Source organism: Cavia porcellus, unplaced genomic scaffold, assembly GCF_034190915.1.
Source record: "Cavia porcellus strain 051 isolate PalLab524CR breed Dunkin Hartley unplaced genomic scaffold, mCavPor4.1 scaffold_31, whole genome shotgun sequence".
NCBI classification, from domain to species: Eukaryota; Metazoa; Chordata; class Mammalia; order Rodentia; family Caviidae; genus Cavia; species Cavia porcellus.
In genome coordinates this window covers 41168189-41183504 of record NW_026947514.1, presented here as the reverse complement: position 1 = coordinate 41183504, position 15316 = coordinate 41168189, and the positions used below count along the sequence as shown (strand labels likewise).

The 15316-nt window shown below is 41.4% G+C and overlaps 1 protein-coding gene across 3 annotated transcripts in view; it reads left to right on the top strand.

The window, feature by feature from the left end:
- Nucleotides 1-3545: 3545 nt before the first annotated feature.
- Nucleotides 3546-15316, top strand: part of Ppm1a (protein phosphatase, Mg2+/Mn2+ dependent 1A) — a 46438-nt gene continuing 34667 nt past the window's right edge. The window contains exon 1 of one of the 3 annotated variants that reach the window (XM_063241115.1): nt 3546-3747. In XM_063241115.1, coding sequence (XP_063097185.1) covers nt 3612-3747 — 136 coding nt within the window. In that variant the 5' untranslated portion in view covers nt 3546-3611. Of the gene's footprint in view, nt 3748-6184; nt 6321-6489; nt 6675-15316 lie in introns of those variants that run through there. The other 2 variants (XM_063241118.1, XM_063241116.1) reach the window with 2 other exon arrangements.

The following is a 15316-nucleotide window of genomic DNA, read 5'->3' as shown; positions in this document are numbered from 1 at the left end:
AGATCTACTTAAGCTATTTTTTTTTCATTGAACTGGACACTTTGTCTAGACTTTTCAAGGGAAAAATGCCTATTAATAAGTTTGCATTTGAGCCAGGTGTGGTGGCTCACAACTGTAATCCCAGCACTCAGGAGGCTGAGGCAGGAAGATTGTTGTGAGTTTGAGACCAGCTTAGGCTACAAAGTGAGCTCAAGGCCAGCCTGAACTGCATAGTGAGACCCTATCTCAAAAAGACAAAAAAAAAAAAAAAGTTTGCATTTGATTTCAAACATAAAATGACTTTGTGTTTTAATAATTGCTATTGTAATCTGCAAAATAGTTAAAGTGTGGTGTCACTTTGAATCAGATATGCCTAGCTGCTTGGCTTAGTGCAGTTTTGGGTGCATCTGGTTGACTCCTGAAGAGGGAAGGGAATATGAGTGGCACCAACCAATAGGTCTATAGCTTGGATGCAATAAAAAGGGAAAGAAGTCTCATTTGCACTTCTTCAGAGAAGCTCTAGGATTGGCCACCATATTTCAATGTCTGCTTCAGGCTTCCAGCTCACTTTCCAGCCTTCCAGCATGAGGCTTCAGTCTTCCAGTTCAGAGCCTCCAGCCTCCCCAGTAGAACTTGCACAAGATCCTTCAGTGAACTCCAGGCCTTCCACCTTTGACAGGATCCTCCTCTCTGCACTATGTAGACAGTCCTTTTGCATTCTTCCCATCTGATCCTGCAGGCAGCCACTGTAAGTTTATTTCATATATATACAGTATTTCATATTAAATCTGTTCCTCTAGTGACCCCTAATTAGTACAGGATACAATTTAAAAATTTTCAGGACACAATGAAGATTTAAAGTGAAGCTAATTACTAAATAAATGTCTTAAATATTTAAGGAATAAGATCTGTACACATCTGACTATGGCAGTTTTTCTATAAGGAAAGGATCTAATTTGGTGGCTGATTTACCTCAATGAGCACTCACTGTAAGTGTGACTCTCCAGAGGTTTTAGCTACAAATAATACTGAAAGTGTTTGGCTATTTGGGTGCTTCGGGCTACCAATAACCAAATACAAAACCAAAAGTGGTTTTAGCAATGAAGAGCACTTGTGATCCTCCTGAGTAGAAGTTCCCGAGGTAGGTGATTGTAGGAAGGCCCAGCGGCTCAGCAGAGTGAAAGACCCAGCCTTTTGTAATCGCCCCTCTTCCCTCCACCACTTTGGTTCACAAAATGGCCTGAGAATTCCAGGCTCCCATATGGATGTGATAACGTACGGCTGAAGGAGACATTTTGTTCTCATGAGTCTTTTTATTAGGGAGTAAATTTTTCCCGGCATTTTCCTGTCTTTTTTCACATCATAATACAAATGGAAATATCATGTTTTTATGACATGGAGAGTTACCTCGATGAGGGTGTTAGTGGCTAGATGGGACCATCCCAGGACTTCAGCAGCTTAGCTTCACTCTACTGTCCCAAGGACTTCATGAATCAATCAATACCTGTTACACTGAGACCCATTTGAGATATACCAGCATATGCTATTAGGAGTTTTGCATAGTTATGCACCACATAATGACATTTCAGCTGGTGAAGGACTGCGTATCTGCTGTTTTTTACATAAGATTGTAATAGAGCTGAAAATTCCAATCACCTAGTGATATCACTGTGATAAAATCCTAGTGCATACATTACTCCTGTTTATGGTGATACTGGTATGCACAAACCTATCACCCTTCCAGCCACAAAGAATAGCACGTACAATTATGTACAGTGGAAAACATTTGATACTGATCATAAACAACTGTTACTGGCTTATGTACTTTTATCATATTTTAGAATATTCTCCAATGAAATAGCATGTCATGGTACTCTGGCAATAGCGTTGTACACTTTGTGTTTACCATGTCTTGATGGCACTGAAAGGCCATGTACAGTGACGGACCTATAGCTTCTCAGTTTGTATAAGTACACTCTGATGTCTGCATAACAAACTGCCTAAGAATACAGTTCAGAGGACATTTTGTATCAGGAAGCAATGCATGACTTTACTCTTCTCTAAGCTACAAGGGAGCTTCAGAGGGCACAAGTGCCTAACTATTCAAAGTCTAGTGACTACAAGACCTGCCAGTGAGGAAGAAAGGATAGATAGCACCTGGGGCAGCTGATCATTCAGTCATATTTTCCAAGCTGCCTGCTCTATTCTAATTCTCACAGTACATCCTGCAGGAAAGCATTTTGTGTAAGATAGGACCGAGGCTAATAATTTAAGTGGCTTGAGTTCATACAACCAGTATAAATGACTTCCTTAAGGTACACAGCCAACAAGGGGCTTGTTTGACACAGCAGTTGCAGGGTGGTGGTGTGCAGATGTTTTATCAAGCTGCTCTCCAAACACAATGCTGACATGCTTTTCGGTTAACATGTTCTTTGAAGACAAAACAACAAACATGTACATCAGCACCAACTGTCTTCGTGACCTCTGATGAACTGGTGATTTTTGTGCTGTTTGACCTGTAACAGAGACACAGCATGCATTTTAAATTTAATTTGCTTAAAAGATTTTTTCCATTACTTTCTTAAATCTAGAAAATCAACAAACCAGTGAGCACTAAGGCTCTGATTCATGGTATCTGCTAATTTCTATGGTGTAAAAAGTACCTCTGGGCTTGACTTGAATTTACCAAAGCAAAATCCTCAGTGTGGCATTGGGAGAAGTGTAGCAACACTTTACAGAGAATTTTCACTCTGTAGACACAATATATGTCAACTGCTTCAAGCGTACAGACAGTAGTAAAATGTAAACTGGATGGTGGTGGCACATGCCTGTAATTCCAGCACTGAGGAGGTTGATCCAGGAGAACTACTTTAAGAGTTCAAAAAGAGAGAGGAGAGAGAGAGGAGGGAAGAGGGGTGAGGAGAGAGCAGAGAGAGAAGGAGGAGGAGGAGGAGGAGGAGGAGGAGGAGGAGGAGGAGGAAGAGGAGGAGGAGGAGGAGAAGGAGAGACAGACAGACAGACAGACAGACAGAGGAAGAAATGCCTGAAGTTCTTTTATCTCAAATCTCAAATTCTGCCTTTTTGGAGAGTTTTCTCCTGAACACCTGTTCCAAGTCATCTCCTCCCTATTTACTCCCTTTACTGCACTGATTAAAATCTGTGACTTCCCATTGTTTATTTCTTTGACCATGTCCCTCATTACAAATCAGTTGCTTGGGCACAGGGGACCTTCCCTTGGCATCCAGCACAGGGCCTGATACACAGTAGTAACTGCCTATTGGACACAGGAACTTTTCTGACAAGATTCAGTGTCAGAGGCACTACCTTGAAGCCCAGCCGTGATCTGGCCTGTCACGCTCATGGCTGCCCGCCCTTCTCCAAGGCACCCGGTGGGAACATTCTGCCTACCTTGCTGGCCTGGCTCTGTGATGTCACAGGGGCAGGGTTCTCTGCCCCATCTCCTTTGGTAACAGTCTTGTAAACAGCTAATGCGCTATGGAGGGGAAGGAGGAGGAAAGGGCTGGGGGTACCCCTGGCCCCAGGATGAAGTAAGTTTAGGGATACTATGTACTCACATATTTAATTTCAGAGGCCAATGGATAGGAGCAGCAGCTGCAATTTGGAATAAGCTAATGAAAACAAGAAAGAGAGGAATGAGGAAAAGAAAGGCAAAAGAGATAAAAACAAAACCGAGGAAAGGGAGAAGAAAGAAAAACAAAGAAAAGAGAGGAAGACACACGAAGTGGCTGTGGGAGAGAAAAAAACCAGGTAGAAAAAGGGGTGATGAAGAGGAGGGGAGGGAGGGAAGGAAGCAGGATCTGTGTCCTCCTTGGCTTTGTACCTCCTAAGCACTGACCAGCTGTGCGGAAAGATGGGTGGCTCTGGGAGGCAATTCACTTAAATTCCTGAAAAGTATTTTGGGAGCTCTAGTAAAGTCATCTTAAGGGTGACTGTCCTAAATATGTTAACAATAGTAACTTAGAAACGAGGAATGTAAATCTTTTCTTTAAATCAGAATTATGGAGGAAAGGAAGAGGGAGTCACAAATAGACTACAATTTGTTCCAAATTTTAAAATACTAATCCCAATCCATGAGCTTCCTAGTTCGTACCGAAATGTCTTTGAAAACAGTCTGCAGAAATAGGAAACCATAGGAAGGTGCAGCTTGATGGGCAGTCTGTGCACATTGACACCTTACAAATCTTTTTGTTCATATTTTCTATTTGTCTTCCTCTTCTGTTACAATTGACCCAGATTCTCCTGCAAGCGTAGAACAGAAAAGCTCCAGGCATGAAAAGCCTCAAGGAAACCGAATCAGGCAAAACTTTTCGTTTTCTAGTCTGTAACTGCCCCTGGTGCCTGCTGAACAAGGAAATGTGCTTTTTCAGAGCACACCAATTCGCGTTCAGTAGCATGCTAATCATGCTGTTACTTGTCTGAAGTACTAAGGACTCCAATAAGGCAGAGTTTCAAAGATCTCTGATGTAATTTTCTTGGGGGAAGGGCAGGTGTGGATAGAATATTAGGAAATACATCCTCAAATTGATACTGGCACCAAAATGCACAAAGTATTTTCATATTTCCCTAAGACATTCTAACCTCCAAAATACTGGCTCAGGGGTTTTGGGGATTCCTTGATTTCTTCAGTGGCTATTTGATCCTGTTAGGTTCTCTCTGAAAAGTACAGAACCTTCCCCAAAATCAAGTTGAAAATTTGTGGAGATAGCTCTTAGATCTTTAAAAGCAGCTAAGTATTGTTTGATGACAAAAAGAAAAAAAAATTCTTTTTTTAAATGTAAGAGAGCTACAAGGTGGTCTTCTGAGGTAAAAGTAACAAGGTACAAATAGCTACAGTTAAGCTCCTGCGAAATCCTGGGGAGGCCTCCTCACACATTCACTTATTTCCTGGCCAGAACTCAATTTAGCTGTATCTTTAGGGGTTCCTTTTAAAGCACCTGCCCCCTACAACGAAATACCGTGTTTGTTTTATTCTTTGTACACACCAGAACATCTTATAAAAGGGCAGATTTTTCTTTTCTAAATTCCAGTGCCTGTGGGCGCGGCGCGAGGAGGGTTAAAGCTGCTGGAGGAAAGCGCGCTGCGGCCAATGGGAAGCCGAGTTGGTGACGCACTGCTTCCCGGCCCCCATTCATTGGCCGCGCAGGCTCCGTCCTTCAGCCCCCGCGTCCGCGGGGGCGGGGCGTGCTGCAGTCTAGTGAGCTGAACTGTATCCCCGTGGCCGCGCGTGCAGTTTTGTGAAGTTCAGCTCGTCGTCCGCGGTTCTTAGTAGAAGCGGCGGTTACGTCTCCACTCGTCCTCCAGACGTTGAAAATATCCTCGGTTCCATTAACCTCTGGAGATCGCTGGAGAGTCCCCATGACAGAATCACGTGACTGTTTAACGTCCAAATAAATACACTGTGGGATCCCACGCGCCCCATAGGCAAACCCGTCGGGAGTTCGGGGGCTCCGGCCAGTGTCCTCCCACGTAGCGGAGTGCGCGACCTAGGTGTACGGCTGCACCCGCGTGGATCACCCCTGGGGAAGTGTAGCAGCCTCCTGGGCACCGATCCACGTTCCTGGGCGCGGAATGTGCGCAAGCAGGGGGCCCCGATCCCGCCCTCTCATCGCCAGGTTCGGGGCAGCTGTCCACCCGTGGGTCTCCATACGGCCGTGCCCAGGCCCCGGCGTCAGAGCGTGAAAGCTCCGATCCTGGCTCCAATCCGGGATCCTGACGCTCCCTCTGGTCGCTTCCCGAGGCCTCCAGAGAGGCAGGGTTGGGCAGTGACGTCATCTGGGGCCGCCCCTCCCCCGCCGCCAGCTCTCGCCGCAGTTCCTGCCCCGCGACATCCGGGTCTCTCCAGCTGCTTCGCCGCACCGCAGCTGTAACCACGGCCCAGCCGGCGGGGCGGGGCGGGGCAGTCGTGAGCGCGCCTGCGCGGGGCCGCGCTACAGGCGGCGGCGGCGGCGCTGGAGACGGGAGCGCGCTCAGGAGCTGGAGAGCAGTGGTCTCCGCGCCGGCCGGGTCGGCGGCTTCGGGTGCCCGGCGGTTGCGGCTCGGAAACGGGCGGCTGGGGAGGGGGGGAGGGGGGACACCAGGCAGGTGGGGCGCAAAAGCGATGCGTCCTCGGTTCTTCCTCCTCCTCCTCCGGGACCCGATCTCTGCCGCCCGCCCCGGCGCCCGGATGATCTGAGTCGCGAGGGCGCCCAGAGCCGGGGCCCGGACGCAACCCGGCTCCTCCTCCTCGCCGCCGCCGCCGCGGTGCCCCGCTCCGCGCCCCCTCCGGGGCCGCCGTCGCCGCCTGGGCCGACCAGGGGCCCGCCCGCCTGCGGCTGCTCCGGGTAAGCGCGGCGCGGGGCGAGGGCGCGGGCGGGCCTGTGCGGCGGCGGCGGCGGCGGCGGGAGGGCGGCGCAGGCCTGGGGCCTGTAAACAAGCGGCGCGGCCGGGCGCTCCCGGCAGGGACGCTGCGGCTCCGCCCCCGGCCGGCCTCCTCTGCGCGGGCGCGGGCGGCCGGAACTTCCAGAGGCGCGGGCGACCGGCGACTGGCGACCGGCGACCTTTGACCCGGCCGGGCTAGGGGCAGGGCCCGAGTGCAGCCGTGAGGTCCGTTCGGGACCGGCGAAGCGAATTCTCTGACTTCGCATCCTTTCGGCCTCGTCAATGGGCCAGAAGTTCTTGTTGAGAGTTTGGTTGAGGTATGGTTCTGTTTGGCTCATAGATGTTAAATAAACTTGGAGCCTTTTCTGTCCCGGCCGTGGCTTTTGACACGTTTTGAAAATTTCGCCCCTTGATACATTTTTCTTCTCTCTTCTCAAGTGCCACTTTAAAAAATTCACAAAGGTTGTCTGTCCAAGCTAAGGAATCTATGTAGCATCCCCATCTCGAGTTCGCTGCTGATTGGAAAAAAGAGTCAGCCGTGTTTTAACAAGGGATTAGAAGAGTGGGATACAGATACTGTCCCATAGAATAAGTGGAAACTAGAAAATTTTAAAATTTGTTCTGAGGAAAAGATATCATCTCTTCAAACTTGCATGTTGGAATTTTAAACGGTCACTTTTTTAGGTGCCAAGCATTCTAGAGACTTTAAGCAGTCCTGTGCTCAGCCTAAGGGCTTCCAGAGCCCTGTGGAATCCAACAGATCCCAACTCCTTTAACATAGGTTTTATGCTTTTATCTTTCTATATATTGCACCTTTCTCACAGGTTGTGTTTTGTAATTCCCTGTTTTACAGATGAGAGGAGACAAGGGAGACAGGCCACCCCCTTTTTTCTAATCTTAGTTTACCTTTATTGACTTAATATTTCCTTTGCCAGTAGATAATTCCAAACAGTAACATTTCTTTCCTGATGTTGCAGTTGTTTTCTTACGTGTACCATGATTAAACATTTAGTCATGTAAGACTACTTTTAACCTGGAAGTTTATTGAAACAGTTGCATGTGAAAGTTAAGGGATTTTATTTGGTACTATTAAATACTTTTATATCTGGAATCATTATAGAATCGGTATTATTAAGATCGATAAGGTTTGGCATTAGCTCTATTGGTATATATTTGAGAATAGGTTGATTACTGAAGTCTTCAAGATGCTTTTTACGTAGCTTGTATCATTTATTTTTTTTAACAGGGATGGTTTCATTTTACATTTTAGTATAAAGGACAGGAGTGGTGACAGAGTATAACCTGTTGAAGGGAACACTGCACTGGGAGCAAGAATTGTTTAGTCATGGGCTGTGCTCCAGAATGTGTGTCCACAGACAAGGCTTTTAACCTCTTGAGTCTCGGTTTCATATCAGTAAAGCCAAAGGATATACCGTCCGATTTATTAATTTTTCCTTTTTTACTGTTGTGTATCTATTCAGTGTACCTTTAACAAATAAATGCCTGACATGTGCCCCACACCTCAGTGTTTTACCGCAATGTTTTAGCATTCTAAAAGTGATTTTTCTTTTTTGAGTTGTTTTATTAAAAGGCAATTTAAGTTAGTGATTGTGTTTTGGGAAAGCTGTTCCTGTATGTTGCCTTCACTGATTTTTCTGTTGGCTTGGGAAGTTAGAGAAGCTCTTAGGAGGGAGGAAGGTAGGTGGCAATTCCACTAAAGACAAGTGTGGTTTTGACGTGGGTTTGAATGAGCATACAGCCCTTAGGATGTTAAGAGCATTGTAAGAACACATGCAGGTTGTTGGAAGCTCCATTTTAATAATTGGTTGTGTTAAACTTTTTTAAAATTTTCTTTAAATCTCATATCTTCAAAAAAGAAAACTATTGCAGCATCATGTAGTAAACATTGTTGAGCAGTTAGCAAATACCTACAGTCTAAATTTGTTAAAAATATCCCTAGACTGTTTGCTTATTACAATGGCTAATAGAATTACAGTGATTCTGAACACCTATTTTATAATTTTAAACAGAGACTGTTTCCAGGAAGCTTGTTACTGAAATTAATGTTCGTCTGCTAGAAGTGGAGTGATTTTTCTGAGGTGTTAGTGTGTCATGCAATTACTTTTTCAGGTGATAGGGTGATGTTTGTTTCAAATGATTATATGTTGCTTGCGAATAGTACTCTTGAAGTATTTAAGTATTTTCATTCTTAATCAAATCAAACTGAGACAGCGTTGTAATAAAATCAGCCTGCTGGTAAGCAGAGTTTTGTAAGCATTACCCAAGAAAATAAAAGGAGGCAGAACAAGGTGTGGCTCTGTAAAATGTATGGACCTTGGAAGTGGGGAGAAGGTCATATGAGGAGTCAGGGAATAGCCCTCTTCGTATACCTTGGGTATCAGTTGTTGTTTACAGTATGTCCTGTCTCCCCTCAATACATGTTTGTTCGTTTGTGTGTTTTCCGTACTGGAAATCGAAGGTAGAGCTTTTGATTACCCTGAGCTGTATCCCCAGCTCATTATTTTTCATTTTGAGTCAGGATCTTCTGAGATGCTCCAGCTAGTCCTAAAATTTCAGTCCTCCTGCCTCAGCCTCCCAGGGTGGTAGGATTACTAGTAAGAGCTACCATGCCCACCTATGACAAATACTTTTAAAAACTGGAAAATATAAATGATGTCTATCGTAGATTAGACTTACTGTGTTTGTAGTAACAGAGATGTTTTAAGCATTCCTTTAGTAAATGTTTTAAAAGGGAGCTTGCGTTTGTTGTGTTGCAGAGATGGGGGTTGAACCCAGGGCCTCATGCATGCTACACAAGGGTTTTACCACTTTACTACTTCTCCAGCCGCCTTTATTTTTGACACAGAGTGAATTGTAAATTGCCCAGGCTGGCTACAGACTTGTGATCCTCTTGTCCAGGGTTGCTGAAATTAGAGGCATGAGCCTTATACACAGAAAGTTTTTGCAATTATTTATGTATTTATTTGGAATCCTTGGGCCTAAGCATATATAGTGTTTATTTTTAGGGATTTGAATGAAATTCATTACTTTTTGTGATTGGTAAGATTTGAATTAAAATCATAAATAATAAAAACTATACTTTATTGATCATTTGTTTATGTCAAACTTTAATTTTCACAGCCTTCTAAGATACATGCTGTTTTCACTTTACAAATAAATACTGTTAGCTGCTCTCTGTGCGTTCACATCCATGAATTCAACTAACCTTAGACTGAAAATTGGAAGAAAACTGTGCTGACCATGTGTGGACTTTATCATTATTCTTTAAATAATACAGTGTAACTATTTACATAGCATTTACATTGTGTTATTATAGGTAATCTAGAGATGATTTAAAGTATATGCAAGGGTGGGTTAGGTTATATGTGAGGAATTTGAGGATCCACTTTTATATCCCTATAGTCTTGGAATGAATACACCAGGGTAACAAGGAATGACTGAATAGGCATAGAGTCCAAGTGACATGCTAGGATAGGGTCTGTATATATGTAAATGGTTTTAAAATTTTTCTTAGTAGATTTGTTGTAATTATATGAGCTGTCTTGCCTCTACGAACCAAAATTTTAAAAGCTAAATGCCAACATTTCTCTCTGTTCATAGGTTTCTACAGTTAAAAATGTGGCTTTTAAGTGTATATAGTTGTCTTCCTATGCAAGAATCTCATCTAAAATATTCAGAAAAGATGTAAGCTTTTAAGTTCATATTCTCATCTCCAAATTTTCAGAAGTTAAAGGAGCCAAAAAAATTTTAGTCCAGTTTGAGGACTGGAATCAATATTAATTTTCAAACTATTGGTATCCTTTAATGAAGGACTTGGGGAAGTGTTTCTGAATGTATGTTATCAGTAGAGCCAGGTCAAAGGCCCCATGAAGTGGATAGTCAAGGTAGCCTTGAAAAGCACAAAGAATTGAGGCTTGAATCTCTGTTCTACAGCTTTCTAGTGAGGTGTTCTTGTGTGTTTTGATTTCTCTAAGTCACTGTTTTCATTATCAAGTGGAAATTTTTTCGTAAAATTGCCTTGAAGTTTCATTGAATTACATAAAGTACTTGATATATTTTCTACAATGAAGCAAGTGCCAAATAAATGCTAGCTGTTGTTCCTAAGTATATGAAATCTTGAGATTCTTGGGAATAGAGACTGCCTGGGTATGAGGTTGTCTTTGAGTATAGTTTTAGCAGTAACCCTTGAAGCTTAACTAGAAGTGACTGAGAATTTACAACAGGTTATAAAAACTTGGGTATATAGAGCTCACATATGAGTAGACTAAAAGTTAAAAGGGAGTAAAGAAAAATTTGAGTATGAATAGATTATTTGGCTATCTGAAGTTGGAAGGAATTTGGGGCCTCAGAGTTAATGATTGTGTGGGAGGAGATGGTTAAATTGTGGGTGAAGAATAACAGTAATAAAGCAAAGGTAAATGTTTAGACTAGAATGATCAGTAAATAGGAGAGAATAAGGTTAGCATTTTGAAGAGACGTCAAATTTCATGGTTAGAAAGGTGCAAGAAGATAGCATTGCTACAGGAAAAGGTAGAAGAGAGTAAAGGAAGTGTTCTGTTAACTCAGTTCTACCCGCTGCTGTGTTTTGTTTTAGCTTTGTGTGTGGGTTCAAGGTGATTTAAGGTTGAACCCAAACCAAGCTGTTACACTCCACTCTTCCCTCCAGCAACCCTGTACTGCACCCCTGCCCACCCCATTCTACGAACCATCACACACCTTTTCGTAAAAATACTGCTTATTATTTTGTTTCTATGTACTTCAGGGACTCCCTTTTGCATTTAAAATAAAGTTCAGATTTTTGGTTTTGCTTTGACATTTTCTGTGATTAGATTTCAGGCATAATCTATTTAAACTGGAACACTTGCCAGCTTCAAAACATATCCATTACTTTTCTTTCTGTGGATCTTTGCTCGTGCTAATTTTGTAGTCTGGGATTATTTCTTTTTCTTTTCCAGATTTTATTTTTTAATTGACTAATTTTTAGTGTTTTCGACTCCATTAAAAGTCTACCCTTCCCACCAGTGTTTAGCTCTCCTTTCCCTATACATTAATAACAGTTGTTTGTGTATTATTTAGCTTTACCGATACCTTTTACACTAAATATTTGTGTCTCAATTTTAATTGTGTTCAATTCTGAAGGACAAAACACAGTGATTTGTTATACTCACAGCCTAACACAATGCTTTCGGGATAGCAGACTTTCAGATATTTGGTTGAGTATTCAGCAAAATCACCTGGGAGTGGGAATTTTAGGGGGAAGTAGTACAGATCTGAAATGTAACCGTTTTTATTGTTGATGCAGAAGACTAGGTTGAGTGAATGTGGACCTATAGGGTTCATTTTAACTTTCAACATTTTTACTTTGAGGGTCAATAGGACTCTTACAATCATGTAGCTCTTTCCAGAATATTTTACATTTGCAGATACTATTATGAAGTAGGTATTGTTTTAACTAGAAAAGAATTGTGGGATTGCAGGAACTACAGTGTATGGTGTTAAATCTTTTTTTTTTTTTTTTAAAAAAGGTAACTATCAACCAGAGTATGAATTGTCTGTTCATATAAACTTTTAAGCTAAACTTAAAAGCTTATCAAAATATTAAAGTATTTTGGTACTCTTTTTGGAATACATGATAAAATTTCCTTCATTAGATTTTTTAATAAGTAAATTCTTATGGTCAGTCAGTGACTGTTTAGATCTGTTTATATTTGATTCTTTGTGAGCCCCTCATGTTTTTCTAGCCTTGACATTAGCTAGTAACAGCCAGCATATATATGCCAGGAACTATTGTTAGAAATTTTCAGTTATCTTATTAAATGTTCACTCCCCTGTGAGTTAAATATTGTAATATTGTTACTTGCATCTTACCAAACGAAATAGAGACAGCAGTTATTTGCCCGAAGTTTTAAGTTGAAAACAGAAACTAAATACATGTCCTTGGACTTTCCAAAATAATTACATACATGGGTCATAGTTGTACTGCTATCACTACAAATCTATCAGTAGTTGTAATGGTTCAGAAAAGTACAAAGGATTTGACTGCAGTTCTGTTATCCAGAGAGCAAATCTTGTGATGAAGTAGGGATCTGAGGTGGCACCATATACCAGGTTTAAAAAGTACATTACCATGTCATATAAACTTTAAAAGTTTTCCCTGCAGTTATACTACAGAATTATCTAAGATGTGGCTATGCTACATTAGTTTTGCAAGCTATACAGTTTTGTCTTAACGGCTGATTTGTGTGTGTGTGTGTGTAGTGTGCTTACCATGAAGTACCTCCCTCTTCCAATTTTTTTAAATTAGTACATATTTGTAGTTCATGCAGTTTCAGTCATTTTGGGGAGTGATTACATGTGTATATTGCAGCTTGTTTCTTTTTTAAATTCCCTTCCCCTTTGCTCCGGCTTCCTGCTCCTCCCCCTGTGGCTTCCCTAGCCCCTTCTCCATACTCGCTGATATTATTTGTCTAAGCTCACATTATGGTATATAGTGTATATTAACTGGGGCTATTAGGTTTTTGTACATAGATAGCACACTTTTATTCTTGTTTCTCCTCTCCCTCCACCTCACCCTTTACACTCTTCCCTTAGGCCACTTCTTTGTTGCAAGAGATCTGTTCATATGTCCCTTTCTATCCATCCTTTAATCATTTTCTTTGTTTATACTTTGCCCCCACTCAAATGAGAAATACTAGGTAGCATTTAAGCTTGTGTGTCTGGTTTCACTCAACATTATATTTTCCAGGTGCATTCATTTTCCTACAAATTTATCATTCTTTATATCCAAGTAGTATTCCATTATATAGAAATACCATATTTTCTTTATCTAGTCATGTGTTGATGGGTGTACAGGCTGCTTCCAGGTTTTGGCTGTCATGACTTGTGCTACTATGAACACTAGCATGCACGTATCCTATAGTATGATGACTTAAACTTTTTGGGGAAGATACTTAGAAGAGGGATAGCTGGGTCATACAGAATTTCTAAATTCAGTTCTTGGAGAAATCTTGAGTTCCATAATGGTTCTGGCTTGTGTTCCCACCAGCAAGGGAGGGGAAAGTTCCTTTTTCATCCCAGCCTGCCAGCATTTGTCACTTACTTTCCTGGTGATTGCCATTCTTTCTGGAGTAAGATGGAATGCTGAAGGCTTCTTCATATATTTGTTGACCATCAGTATTCCTCTGTGAAGTGTCTTCATTTCTTGACTGGTCTTTAATTTTAGAAGCTTAATTTTTTTGTGTTCTTTGTATATAGAGGATATTAGTTTTCTGAGGAGTAGCAGGCAAAATTTACTACCATTCTGTAGGTTGTCCCTTCTCTCTACTGATTGATGGTTTTTTTTTTTTTTTTTTTTTTTTGGCTATACAAGTTTTTAGTCTGTATTTTTGTTGTTACTTCTTAATGTGATTAATGTTCTTTTTAGGATATCCTTTCCTGCACCTGTGTCTTCAAATGTTTCAGTAGGTTTAATTTTCTTGTTACTGTTTAGATCTTTGATCTATTTTGATTTTAGTTTAGTATATGGGGAGAAACAAGGGTCCATTTTCACTCTTCCACAAACACGTAACCAGTTTTCCCAACACACAAACTGTTAAATAGACTTTCCTCCAATATGTTTTTGGTTCCTTTGTCAAAAATCAAATAGTTGAATAAGTCTGGGGCGGTTTCTATATTCTCAGTTCTGTTCCATTGATCCATGTATCCGGTACCATTTTTAATTACTGTTGCTTTGTAGTATAGCTTGAAGTCAAGTATTGCTATGCTGCTTGCTTTCCTCTTGATACTCAAAATTACTTTTGCTGTTCTGACTCGATAATGAGTTTTAAGATTGTTTTCTGTACATCTGTAAAGTTCGTTGTTGGTACTTTGATTGGGACTGCATTGAATCTGTATAGTATTTTTGGAAATATGGCCGTTTTGACTATTGATTCTACCTTTCCAGGAGCAAGGGACATCTTTCCATTTTCTGATGTCGTCTTCAGTGTCCTCCAGAGTGCCATAGTTTTCTTTGTGGAGGTCTTTCACTTCCTTGATTAGGTTAATTCCTAAATATTTCATTTTTCTTTAAACTTCTGTGAATGGCATTTTCCTAATTTCCTTTCCTATTCAGTATTAGTGTACAAATACTAGTGATTTTTATGTGTTGAGTTTGCATACTGCTACTTTGCTGAAGTGTGCTATTGGTGGAGTTTTTTGGTGGAGTTCTCTGAAGGTCTTCTATGTAGAGTATCACATCATCTGCAAATAATGACAATTTGAATTGTTCCTTTCTTATATGTATCCCTTTTGTTACTTTCTTTTGCTCAGGCTAGTGTTTTACGTACTATGATGGAAGAAGCAGCCATAGTGGACATCCTTGTCTTGTTCCTGATTTCAGGGGCAGTGCTTTTCTTTTTTTCTCCATTTAGTATGATCCTGGATATTGGTTTGTCGTCAATAGTCTTTATGATACTCAGGTATGTCTTTCTATACCTGTTTTCCTCAGGATTTTAGTCATGAAAGGGCATGGAGAAAGTCCCATGTGCTGCTGATAGACACTGTGCAGAGGGGTGGAACACTCTGCTTATATTAAATCCATGTGTTCAAGGGGTGTGTCAGAAAGGTCTGCAGTATGGATTTGTTTGTTTAGTTGGTCTGTCGGAGAAAGTGGAGTTTTAAAGTCCCCTACTGTGGTTGTGTTTATTTAATCTTTTAATTTCAGCAGTTTTTGTTTTATGATGATAGATGCTCCAGTACTTAGTGTTTATATGGTTATCAGTGTTCTCTTTTCTTGTTGGATTTTGTTGAAAGCCTTTTCTTCATTTATTGGTATGGTGGGTTTTTTGTCTTGTACCTGTTCATGTGATATATTACATTTATTGACTTATGTATGTTGAACCATCCTTGCATAAAACCTTCTTGATTATGTTATATTATCTTATTGATAATATGCTGCATT